Below are 12,841 nucleotides of genomic sequence, written 5' to 3'. Positions count from 1 at the left end.
CACTCGCTCCTGCCGACTGCGTGGCCCGGGGGGGCCGGTGAGCCGTAGTGGGTGGGAGAGAGAGACTGTATGTGTGTGTGTGTGTGTGTGTGTGTGTGTGTGTGTGTGTGTGTGTGTGTGTGTGTGTGTGTGTGTGTGTGTGTGTGTGTGTGTGTGTGTGTGTATGGGGGCTGAGGTTTAGTGGAGATAAGGGGTCCGATATATGGGTCCAGAGGGAGGGGTGAGAAGTCTGGAGTTTAAAAAGACAGGACGCTTCTCTCACACACGCAGACGCGCTTCAGCTTCCAGTGAGAGAAACTTTACCTCAGACTCTTGTATCAGACAGAAGAATCCAAACATTTTCAGTGAACTCTATAAAAACTGCTACCAGAGATTGGGATAAACTGCTCAAGGACTCAAAGCCAACGCGCCCTCACCAAATGGAGCCAACGCCGGAATACACCGAGACGTACGACTACTACGATACTGGCTATAATGACTCTGGGTGTGACTACTCGGAGTGGGAGCCGTCTTACTCTCTCATTCCCGTGCTGTACATGCTCATTTTTATCCTCGGTCTGTCCGGGAACGGCGTGGTTATCTTCACCGTGTGGCGCGCGAAATCCAAAAGGCGCGCGGCAGATGTTTATATCGGCAACCTGGCGCTCGCGGACCTGACGTTCGTCATCACGCTGCCGCTGTGGGCTGTGTACACCGCGCTGGGCTACCACTGGCCATTTGGCGTGGCCCTCTGCAAGATCAGCAGCTACGTGGTGCTGGTCAACATGTACGCCAGCGTCTTCTGCCTGACCTGCCTGAGTTTTGACCGCTACCTCGCCATCGTCCACTCTCTGTCCAGCGGTCGGCTCCGATCCCGTGCCACCATGCTGGCATCGCTGGGTGCCATCTGGTTGCTCTCATGCTTGCTGGCGGTTCCCACGCTCCTGTTCCGCACTACAGTAGACGACACCGGGAGCAACCGCACCACCTGTGCCATGGACTTCAGCTTGGTCACTCTCAATCAGGATCACGAATCCCTCTGGATTGCAGGACTGAGCCTTTCCTCGTCCGCTCTCGGGTTTCTTCTGCCTTTCTTGGCCATGACCGTCTGCTACTGCTTCATCGGCTGCACAGTCACCCGCCACTTCAGCCACCTGCGCAAGGAAGACCAGAAGAAGCGGCGTCTCCTCAAAATCATCACCACACTAGTAGTGGTCTTCGCTTTCTGCTGGACGCCTTTCCATGTGCTGAAGAGCATGGATGCGCTGTCCTACCTGGACTTGGCGCCCAACTCCTGCGGGTTCCTCCACTTTTTGCTTCTGGCTCATCCGTACGCCACATGCCTGGCGTACGTCAACAGCTGCCTCAATCCGTTCCTCTACGCCTTCTTCGACCTGCGGTTTCGCTCGCAGTGCCTGTGTCTGCTGAATTTGAAGAAGGCCATGCATGGGCACATGAGCTCCATGTCCTCCACCCTCAGCGCCCAGACTCAGAAGTCAGAGGTGCAGTCGCTGGCCACCAAAGTGTGATTGAGAAGAATCAAAAACATGAAGGCAAAACTCTGGGGGTGATAGGTGACGGCTGGTCCGTCCTGATGGACATGTTGCTTTGTTTGTAAATAACACTCATAGTTTGGTGTACTCTACTGTATTGATCGATGAGTGGATGCAAGTGTGAATTTATGTTCGCTGACATCTATTTTTTTTGGCTTTGACACTCAAAATCGCACACAAAAACTATCCAAGCAAAAAAGAAAGGTCAAAAAAGTAAAGAAAAAAATTATATTCTGACCACAGTGGTGCTGCACTGAGGATGAACTTGCTTGTGCTGCTGTAAGAGTGTGTGATTGTATTGAAGCCTGTATACACTGGTGTAGAGATGCAAATTGTACAGTATTTTCATACTATTTTTTCTTGTTAATTCAGAAATGTGTTCAGTATTTGTAGCACTTGTTAAGAGGAGATATAAAAATTATAATTTTTGTTAACAAACTCCTTGGTGTGGATGTGTGTGTTATTTGATGAGTGAGTGAGTAAATGGATGAGTGGGTGTGTGTGTTACAGTGTGAAGGTGATGCTGCTTGATTAGATACAGTAGTTTAAAGCGCAGACAGAGAGTCAGGGCATTTGAGGGGGGTGTTTGGGTGGGCAGACAGACAGATGGCTGGTGACAAATGTCTCTGGGGAAAAGGAAAAAAACGGAGGAAGGGAACAAAATTTGGGGGGTGTAAAGATATATATTCATGAAATGATGTTATATTTTTTGAAACTTCTGTAACTAACTACTGCTACTGTATTAAATATGCTCCTTGAATACAAGACCGTCTTAGCGTCATTAAACATGATTATGCATTGGTGCACATAATGCAATTCACATTTAAATCCATCTACACTTTCTAAAGTGCTTGAATATTTTTGTAAAACAGATGTTAATATCCTAAAATATTTCCAAAGAAACTGTATTTGCAGATCATATATTACTGGAATAAAAAGCCATGTTTTTAACAAAGGGATAGTTCACCCCAAATTGAAATAATATTTATTCACCCCAATGGTTTCAAACATTTACCAAAGAAGATGAAGAAAGCTGACAACCTGTAACCATCAACTTCACTATTTGTTTTTCTTAAATTTGATGTCAATGGTTACAGGTTTCTAACATTCTTCAAAATATCTTCTTTTTTGTTCAACAGAAGAAAGTTGAACAGATTTGGAGCAAGTGAAAGGTGAGTAAATGATGACACATTGTAAAAAATGCAGGGTTCTATTCAATTCATTCATGTTGTCCCAACACAAATTGATTAAGTTAACACTTTTAATCTATGTGGATTGAACATAAAAAAATAAGTTGTCCCAATGAAATCTCAAGAATTGTGTTGTTTCAACTCATTTTAAATAAGTAGTTTGAACGAGCAAAAAAAAAAAAAAAAAACATTTTTTTAGTGCAGAATTTTTTGGTTTTGGGTAAACTATTAATTTAAGGGCATTTTAGTACGAAATTGAAGAATTACCCTTTAAAATACATCTTAAATCTTTGCATTCACATTTCACAAATAATAAAACAATTAAAACAACATACATAGCATGCACATTTTAGTTCTAGCATATTTTAAACAACAAATCTCAATTCTTTTTAGCCTTATTTTAAAGACAATATAATTATGAAATTAGATTATAAGAATGTACTTACATCCTAATTTTGTGGATTATAAAGCAGTCCCGAATTCGAATGTTTTCATATGAACAGAAATCATAATACATTTTCATTTAAATGTAAACTAATTTGCAACTAAATGTGTGTGTGGAGCAGATCACATTTCTGTAGACTGTAAAAAATTACTGTAAATATGAGACAGTAAATGTACAAGCACACTTAAATAAATGAAAAAAAAATGCTGTACTTTTCTATTACAGATGTAATTATTAATATACATTGTGCTTTTAAATGTTTCACTCTTACTGGCAACCAAAATTGCCAATAAGTTACTGTAAATTTTACAGTAAATTGTAATTAATTTACAATGTGCTTGTAAATGTACAGTCTTACCGGCATCCACAAAAATGCCAGTAAGTTACTGTAAAATTTACTTGTAAATGTAAATGTAAATTTAGTCGCTTGTAAATGTATTTATGTATATGATTTCTCTAATAACTCTCCTTTCAAGAAGGAAAAAATATAAATAAGTATTTGGCGTGCCCTCCTGGGAGAGAGTTCTGAGCTTCAAAAAAGACTCCCAAAATCGATCTTCTCCTTTGTTGATAAAGTCGAACCCTCCACCCCATAAAACAAGTCAAGCCCAAATTTATTCATAATGTATTTATTCTAGCACAACTAATAAAAATAAGACTCTTTCCAGAAAAAAAAAAAAAACTATGTAGGAAATGCTGTGAAAATTTAGTTTAACAAACTGTTAAACATTTACAAACTCTACAACTCTGTTAGACATCACTTGAGAAATATTTGAACAAAAGAAGAACAAAACATTTTTCAGGAGGGCTTACAGTTTTGCCTTTAACTGTGTGTATATGTTAAATCAAGTAAATAGGAAATAATTGATACAAATACAAAATGAATGGAATAAACATAAAGAAATAATACAAAAATTAAGAAATAAAATACCTATTAGAGCAAAGATTGAACAGCACTCTGCAGCCCTTTGGTGGACATTTGTTGTTCCTAAAAAAATTTCCTTATAAATACAGATTGATTTAATGACATTTTAAAGTTAATTTCTTTTCTCAAACCTTTCTAGTTGTCCAATTTAATGTTTGCATGCATAAAATCAATTGCAAAGAATCATAGAAGTAGTAAATTCCTCTTGAAACCAACACTGTTAACAAATTTCACTAGAATCTAACTTACTGGCAGCAGTTCACCAGTAACTTACTGTAAATCAATTACAGCAAGAATACTGTATTTACAGTTACAGCACCATTTTTTCTTGCCCTATATGTGTTTACAGTATATATTTACTGTCAAATATACTGTGATTTTCACAATGCAACTATAATACAGTAACATCCTGTATAACTGTACCATAAAATACAGTTCATATTTCAGTTAAATACTGTGCAATTTAAAAACGTCGTTAACAGTGAGGCTCTGTTGAGAGTCTGGAAGATTGATGAGCATCCTGCAGAATTTAAACCTGAGAGAGAGAAAAAAAAAACTAAACTATAATATCTGAATGGAAATAATATGAATGAAACTAAAGTAACGGGTGTGGTGGTGATGGTGTGCCTTTAAAGACCAGTCTAACAGGACTGAAACACGCACACACACATACATAGACACAACATGGGGTCTAATGATGGTGACTAATTGACAGTGACATTGTGAGGCCCCTATGATTATAAAAGAATGAATCATGATGCACATGTATTTGTTCGAAGCTATGTGTAACTTATTATCGAAAAGATGACCGTTAAACAAGGGGCAGAACGACGCTACATGCACACATACAGTGACATCAACCAATAACAACATACTGTAGCTGATGTGACCAGTGTAATCCGGTTACTTTATAGATCAAATCGAGCAGAAAAACATGCGAATGGACAGAATAACAGTGAATAAAGAAGTCCAGGGTTGGCTGAAGCCCCTCGTGATATACTGAGATCCTAAAAAAAATATCGCCAGATTGTTTTTGGCAGACTGTCTGATATACGCACTGTCTGGAAGAGAGATATGATGAGGTAATCTCATTAACGGGATAAACCAGACCAATGAAGTAATCTAAAAAAAGAAAACAACTAAAAGCACTATGTAGACTTCGGCCACACGAATTGCAGCTATTTCACATTCATTATTTTCTTCGACTGTTTACTGTAATTGCAATAGCAGAAAGTAAATCCTTATTAGCTACCACTGCATTAAATCATTTGACTGATACTTTTGTCCACACATAGATTTAAAAATGAGGGACGTAACAATAATTTATTATTGTTTAAATCTAAGCTAGTTTTACTCACGCTTAACAAAAGTGAAATTAAGAGAAGTGTTGGAATTATTGGATGGAATTAGTCAATTCCATGCGTGTTCAATGAGAGTCAGGAGAGGGTTTCTTCAATGCAAAAGTATTAGTAATTTATTGAATACAATTGAATTTTCCATAATTACAGAGCTCTAGGTTGGAGGTGTCCCTAACGTACAATAAAGTGCTTCCGGAAAGTATTCATAGCTTTTTTTTTTGTTACAGCCCTATTCTAAAATGGATTCAATTCATTAAGCTCTATCAGATCAGGGAAGCGAGGGTGTACAGTCATTTTCAGATCTCACCAGCGATGTTCAATTGGATTTAGGTCTGGGCTCTGACCTGCCTGCGTCAATTGCATTGCTTTACTCCCATTCCAGAATTCTCTTGCGGGGCATCATGGGATAGCGCGGCATGCATGGAACGCGCACTTCAGAATCTCGCTGGAAGTAGTAGGTCATGCGGGTACTTCATGCATACTGATTTTCAAGTTCTATGAATTCGGACATACTACTCGGCTCTCATACTGAATTTAGCGTACTTTATAGTATGGAAGTATGCGGTTTCAGACACAGCCTCTGAAATGCAAATCAGATGGATGCTACGCTGTCCCATGATGCCCAGCAAGAGAATTCATCATAAGTCTTGTGATCATGACAAAATGGTGGTTGTAGTACGTCCGAGTTCCATTCATACTGCTCACATTCATACTGTATAGAGCGTACTTTTTTAACGGCCGAGTGCGTTTAAATTCAAATGCAGTACCTACTGAGTAGTAGGCGGTTTTGGACGCAGCCTAAATTTCCATCAAAGCACACCAAATAATTTAACAAGTGTATTCATGGTTTTATATAATTTAAAATCAGTCAACACTCTTGATTTTATTAATGTTTAAATCATCAATCAACATTGTATGCGTCAGTGTCAGACATTCCCATGGATATAATTAGTCATTTTTGGCGAACAGTTGAGATATCCGAGAAAGCCAGACAAAAAAAGGACTGTAGTATGCATTACAGGGGTATATTCATGATATAATATGAGATTAGAAAACAATTTAATCAAAATTGAAGCTAGGTTAGCCTAGCCGCCTCACATGCTGAGCATTCAACAGCTTAGCTCATGCACAGCATGAGAGGTGAAATTTAAAAATAATCTAATAATAACTAATTAAAACGTGGTTTCCCTTTTTTTGCCAAAAAGCCTGATTAATTGTTGCTCAATGAAATATAGCGTTACTAACCGACGAAGAAACACGCATGGACAGTGCTTCTACATAATTCATTCATAGAAAGAATAGTCAGAAAGGGGAAATTGATGGATTTGTGCCAGATATTAGCATCATTGACCCATAACAATGTACAGTAGCTATAACTGTCAGTATGTTTGTCAGTATGTTTGTGTCATCACTAATGACTAAATCTCCAAAAGACAGACGGAAACAATGCTGAATTGTAGCTCTGACATGGACATGAGGGTTATAAATTACTGAAAAACAGCTGCGGGCGAAGTATATTGATTGCAAGTGCTCAGATTGTGATTACATCTCGGTTTTGTTGTAATGTAATATGTAATTTCAAATATTCGTAGCTTGAAACTGATGGAAATATGACTTGATTGTGCTCGCTCTTACAGCTAGTGCGAGGGCTTAAACGGAGTGCTCATAAAATCGAGTGAAACAAAAAGAAAAAGACAGCTGGGAAACATAACCTGCTTTGTTTTTTTTTTTTTGTAGGAAACAGTTTAGATCTTTTTAGGGTAAGAGGTTTTGGATTTATTGCCGTCTATCACTGAATGTGTCAGGAATATTGAAAACAAAACCAACTTAACCCTGCTCTTTTAGCGCCCCTCACAGAGCTTGATCCACGCTGGCATTTCTCCCCTTGGGTTTTTGGTTTTGGAAAGGGAAAAGAATTCCACCACCCTTTCCAAACTTTTAGGATACCGAGTGTCAGATTTGCACCACAACACTTAGGCTTGTTTCCCTCACTCGAAAGCTTGACAGACCTCCCACACGTAGCTATGGTTGCTAAGCCACGATTGGTGTGTGGCGGATTTCGGGTGTGGGTTAGCGGGTCAAATGCTCAGTATTTCAACACTGAAGATAGTTTAAAGTTCAAAAATAAAATAAATTGAAAATAAATTAAATTAGAAGTTTAATAGTTCACAAAAAAAATTGCAAAAGATACTTGTGATGAAACTGATGATGGGAGATTGTTTCACCCACTTGCATTTTTTGTATTTGTATTTTACAAAAGGTTATTTAAAACCCTTTACGTAGACATGTTAAAATCTCTTTATTTACATTTATATGAACACAGAAATGCCATTTTTTAGGACAAACTGTTCAATGTGTGACACAATCTGTGTTGCAGTTTAAAACACAGCATAGCATACAAAACAATTAGTTAAACCTAAATGTTTATATGTTAGAGGTTCTCACTCTCTATCAGATCTAGTGGGAATCTCATGTTTCACAGCGTTTGTGCCAAGCACAACAAACCAAGCTTTCCAAAAGAAGTTTCAAATAAAAATCACCGAGCTCATTTTAGCCTGCCAATCACAACACACTTTTCTTCACCTCATCGACAAGTGTTCCGGCACCCCTTCATCACCCAAACTGCACCTTTATTTTTTTAAATTAGGTCCAGTGGGGAAAGAGGGCTCACTTGTTGTTGATCCTGGAACAAGATTTTAAACAAGCAATCAGATTTTAGGGACAAGTTTCCAATTTACGTTCATTTTAGGTTTAGAATTAGGGTTATTTGCTTTCACCTCATTATTTATTTTTTTTGCATTTAGTCATTTGTGATCCTGGACCACACAACCTCATGTTGTACAGGCATGTTTTTTCCATAGCCAAAAATACGCTGTATGAATCAAAGTTATACATTTTTGTACGATGCCAAAAACCATTAAATTATTAAATAAAGATCCTCTTCCATAAAGACATTTTGTAAATATCTTTTGTAAATACATGAAAACTTGATTTATTTATTTTTTATTATTAATGACAGGCATTGTTAAGAATTTAATATGGACAACTTTATTTTTTTAACCCTCGGATTTTTAAACAAGTTGTATCACAGATGAACATTGTCCTACCCTAACAAACCATATATCAATGCAAAGCTTATTTTCTCTCCTTTTATATGATGTGTAAATCTCAGAATTGTGAGAAAAGTGTTCCCTTGTGACTGGTTTAGTGGTGCACGGTCATATTTAGCAGATGCTTTTATTCAAAGTGACTTACAAACAATGAAGGTATCAAGCAATTCATCCCAAATTAATACTCACATCAAGTGTTAGTAATACAACATTTCTGGCATTGTTAGAAAAATATAAGCTGAACGGAGGGATTACGGAGTGTTTCTTTTTTCAATATGTTGTCAAGTTTTCAAGTTTTTTGAATTGGGAATATTGTTCCACCAGCGAGGAACAGTAAATGAAAAAGTTCTGGAATGTGATTTAAAGCCTCTCTGTTATAGTAATATTCACCTATTATTTCCCTCTGGCTTTAGGAGTCTATCCATTCATCCATTTCCACTGATTATCCAGAGCCGGGTCATGGGGGCAGCAGTCTCAGCAGGGAACCCCAGACTTCCCTCTCCTCAGACACTTCCTTCTGCTCCTTCAGGGGATTCCAAGTTGCTTCCAGGCAAGCCAAGAGACATTGTCCCTCCAGCATGTCCTGGGTTATCACCAGGGCCCTTCCCAGTGGGACAAGCCTGGAACACCTCCACAGGCATGAAAGAGGCACCCAAAACAGATCCCAGAGCCAAGCAGGCTCATTTTGGACACTTGTATAATTTTCTTTAAGAATAACAAATGAGTTTTTTAGGATCAACAAAAAATATATAAAACTTCACAGAATGTGAATTGGAGGTGCTTCTATCGGAGGTAGACCAGAAAGAAACTGTGTTATTTGCAAGTTTGTCCGCCGGAATTAATAACAAAAGAAAAAAATAGAGTGGGAGAGTTTAGCTGACGCGATTAACGCAGTGGGGTCTGAACTTCGCACTGTGAACAAATTAAAAAAGAAATGGTCCCATGTAAAGGTGCAGGATAAGAGAACAGCAGCACCCTGTCAAAGTGTGGACCGAACAGCGAGGGGAACAAGGGATGCTGAACTAAAACCCTTTGAGAACAGAGTTGCCTCAATTGTGGGTGACACTTTACTGTCTGGAGTAGTATCCGTGTCTGTGGTAGGCACAGGTGTATTAGAGGAATACTTTGTTAAGGCGGTATAGCAGCACCCCTCCGCTCTTATCTAAGCAGCGCCAACGGCATTTCAGCTGCCCAAACGCCCAAACTACAACTGACCGAGTGCGAGAATGGGCATCATTGTATCTTTGATCTTGGTCAGTTTGTGGGTTGTTGGGGGGGGGGGGGGGGTTAATAGCCACGTCTTTAATGGATAACCGCAGTCTCCTCATATGCAGTTAAATAATAATGTTCAATTAAATAAAATACAATAACAAAACTTAGCTGGAATAAGATCTTTGAATACATCACTCACCAAAAAGCTACCCATCACACACCCTGCCACCTTGGAGCGTCATCTCAGCTATGCTGTTTGTGAGAATAAATGAATCATGGGTTGACCAAGGCCACCCTGCCACAATATTTGTGAAGCGCATTTGAGCATTACATATTATTTGCACATTTATTGAATGGAAATGTTTCCGATTCACGTTTGCAAATTCGTCTTCAGATGGCGCCTTTATAGCAATGTGCGTGCAGTCCATCGCTCCAATTATATATTGGAAAAACTGCCAGTCGCTGCAAATTGCGCTTTAATGTTTGGCTGGTCAACTGCATGGTATGGAAACCTTATATACCTGCTAGACATGCAAATGATCTTGTCCCATACAGCTGGCATTGCACAGCTCAAAGACGATCGGTCTGCCAGTTCCCTTTGGAAAGAACCAGCTGCCAGGATACTTTGTTGCTGTGATACTTTGTAGTGTGCAATTTAACATAAATGCCTTTAGGAGTCGCCAATGGAAAAAAAACAAACACACATGAGAAATACACGTACGCCATACATGAAGTTGGTGTGGACCAACGCAGATTCTCATGTTCATTTCATCGTTAGTAAATTCAAACATGAGCATGAAATCTGGCGTACGCAAAGTTTTTGTGCGTACGCAGCGTTGATACATGAGGCCCCAGATCTGGATCCGGAGATAATGCAATCCTTTTTCATATTTCAAGAGCACCAATTGTGCCTGAGAGATGAAAAGTCTAGATTTACTACTTGTGTTAAAACATGTGCTAAAGTTGTACTTTTGTCTGAATTTTTATAGTCAAAAATGAAACCAAAGTATAGTTTCCCTCCTTGATGCTGTTGTCATGACATCCTGTCTGTGTATGACATTTTGTTGTAATCGTGCGATGCTCTTCACCACATCGACTGTTTGAAACAAGAAAGCTTATAGAGATGATTTTACAGAGAGGTATGTATGCGTTAATTTTGTTCCAATTCAAAACAAAATGCTTTTTGATTTAATGAGATAGTTGTGTGATCCCCCTATAGTCATTTTTAAGAAGGGGGCAAGTCAATGTCAGGGTACTGGAGAGGAGGATCTGGCCGATGGTTGAACCTAGGATCCAGGAGTAACAATGCGATTTTTGTCTAGGTCGAGGTACACTGGACCAGCTCTATACCCTCACCAGGGTGCTCAAGGGCTCATGGGAGTATGCCCAACCAGTCCACATGAGTTTTGTGGACTTGGAGAAAGCATTGGGCCGTGTCCCTTGTGGCATTCTGTGGAGGGTGCTCTGGGAGTATGGGGTCAGAGGCGCTCTGGTTCACATTGCCGACAATAAGTCAGATTTGTTTCCAGTGCATGTTGGACTCCGGCAGGACTGCCCTTTGTCACCAATTCTGTTCATAATTTTCATAGACAGAATTTCATAGAGCAGCCTTAGACTGGAGGGGATCCGGTTCGGGGACCACAGGATTTCATCACTGTTATTCGCAGATGATGTTGTTCTGTTGGCTTCATCGAACATGGACCTTCAGCATGCATTGGAGTGGTTTGCTGTCGAGTGTGATGCCGTTGGGATGAGAATCAGCACCTCCAAGTCCAAGGCCATGGTGGTTTGCCATCTCCAGGTTGAAGGAAAGTCCTTGCCTCAGGTGGAGGAGTTCAAGTATCTTGGGGTTTTGTTCACGAGTGAGTGAAAGATGTAACATGAGATTTACAGGCGGATTGGTGCAGCGGCAGCAGTAATGTGGTCAATGTACCGGCCCATTGTGTTAAAGAAGGAGCTGAGCCAAAAGGCAAAGCTCTCGATTTACCAGTAAATCTACGTTTCTACTCTCACCTATGGTCATGAGCTTGGGGTCATGACTGAAAGGACAAGATCTCAGATACAAGCGGCCATAATAAGTTTCTTTCGCTGGGTGGCAGAGCGCACCCTTATGGATAGGGTCAGGAGCTCTGTCACCCGGGAGGAGCTCGGAGTAGAGCTGCTGCTCCTCCACATTGAGAGAAGTCTGTTTCGGTTGCCTCCTGGATGCCTACCTAGGGAGGTGTTCCAGGCATATCCCACCAGGAGGAGGCCTCGGGGAAGACCCAGGACATGCTGGAGGGACTCTGTCTCTCGGATGGCCTGGGAACACCTAGGGATCCCCCGGAGGAGCTGAAGGAAGTGTCTGGGGAGAGGGAAGTCTGGGGTTCCCTCCTAAGACTGCTGCCCCCACGCCTCTGCCCCAGAAAAGCAGTAAAAAATGAATAAATGAATGAATGAATGAGATAGTTGTGAAGAGCAAATGTCAATTGTGCCTTATGAAACAAAATATTAGTCAGCTGATGAAATACAAACAGTGTAATTTCTCACATTAGACTTCTCTCTGTTTTGCATCATGCTTGTTACTTTTGAACTACGTTATGTTGCTTTTTTGTTATTAAAATCATTGACACTTATATTAAGTGTCACTTGTATTTTTTTTCCAGTTTTTGCACTTGTTTTAAAGCATTTTTTAATAGAAAAGGTTTTTAATGGTTGATTCGTGTGTGTACATGTTCCTTAAATTCTTTCTGCACCTTTAAAACTAATGAAAATTTAGATTAGGACTTTTGAATTAGGCCTTTGAGAACCCCTGTACTAGAGACTACAAAACAGACAAATAGACCAAAAAAAATGTCAAATATCATCATCACACATGTATTTTGATGGTTTTTACAGTGACTGGAGAAATGTTTGAAATAGCTTGCTTGTGAAAGCAGCAGCAGGTGCTGAGCTGCTGCAGAGCTGGAGTGTGTATTCAGTTATAAACCATTAACCTTGTCACACAGTAAGATTATGATATATGCATGTGCCCCAGCTGCTAACCTTCATAATGAAGAGCAGGCATGCATACCCTCTGTCATCACTCCT

The 12,841-nt window shown here is 39.7% G+C and overlaps 1 protein-coding gene across 1 annotated transcript; it reads left to right on the top strand.

Moving 5' to 3' along the window:
* Window positions 1-220: 220 nt before the first annotated feature.
* aplnra (apelin receptor a) lies at window positions 221-2,398 on the top strand. Its single transcript, XM_056463363.1, has one exon. The coding sequence runs from the start codon at window positions 420-422 to the stop codon at window positions 1,506-1,508; it is 1,089 nt and encodes a 362-aa protein (XP_056319338.1). The 5' UTR covers window positions 221-419; the 3' UTR covers window positions 1,509-2,398.
* The last annotated feature ends 10,443 nt before the right edge of the window (window positions 2,399-12,841 follow it).

The sequence above is a fragment of the Danio aesculapii genome, chromosome 8 (genome assembly GCF_903798145.1).
Source record: "Danio aesculapii chromosome 8, fDanAes4.1, whole genome shotgun sequence".
Classification (NCBI taxonomy): domain Eukaryota; kingdom Metazoa; phylum Chordata; class Actinopteri; order Cypriniformes; family Danionidae; genus Danio; species Danio aesculapii.
Note: the sequence above shows the minus strand (reverse complement) of the source record. Positions and strands in the feature narration are given on the sequence as shown.

Coding starts and splice junctions, on each gene's coding strand:
- aplnra (XM_056463363.1), top strand. CDS start 420: ATGGAGCCAACGCCGGAATACACCGAGACGTACGACTACTACGATACT.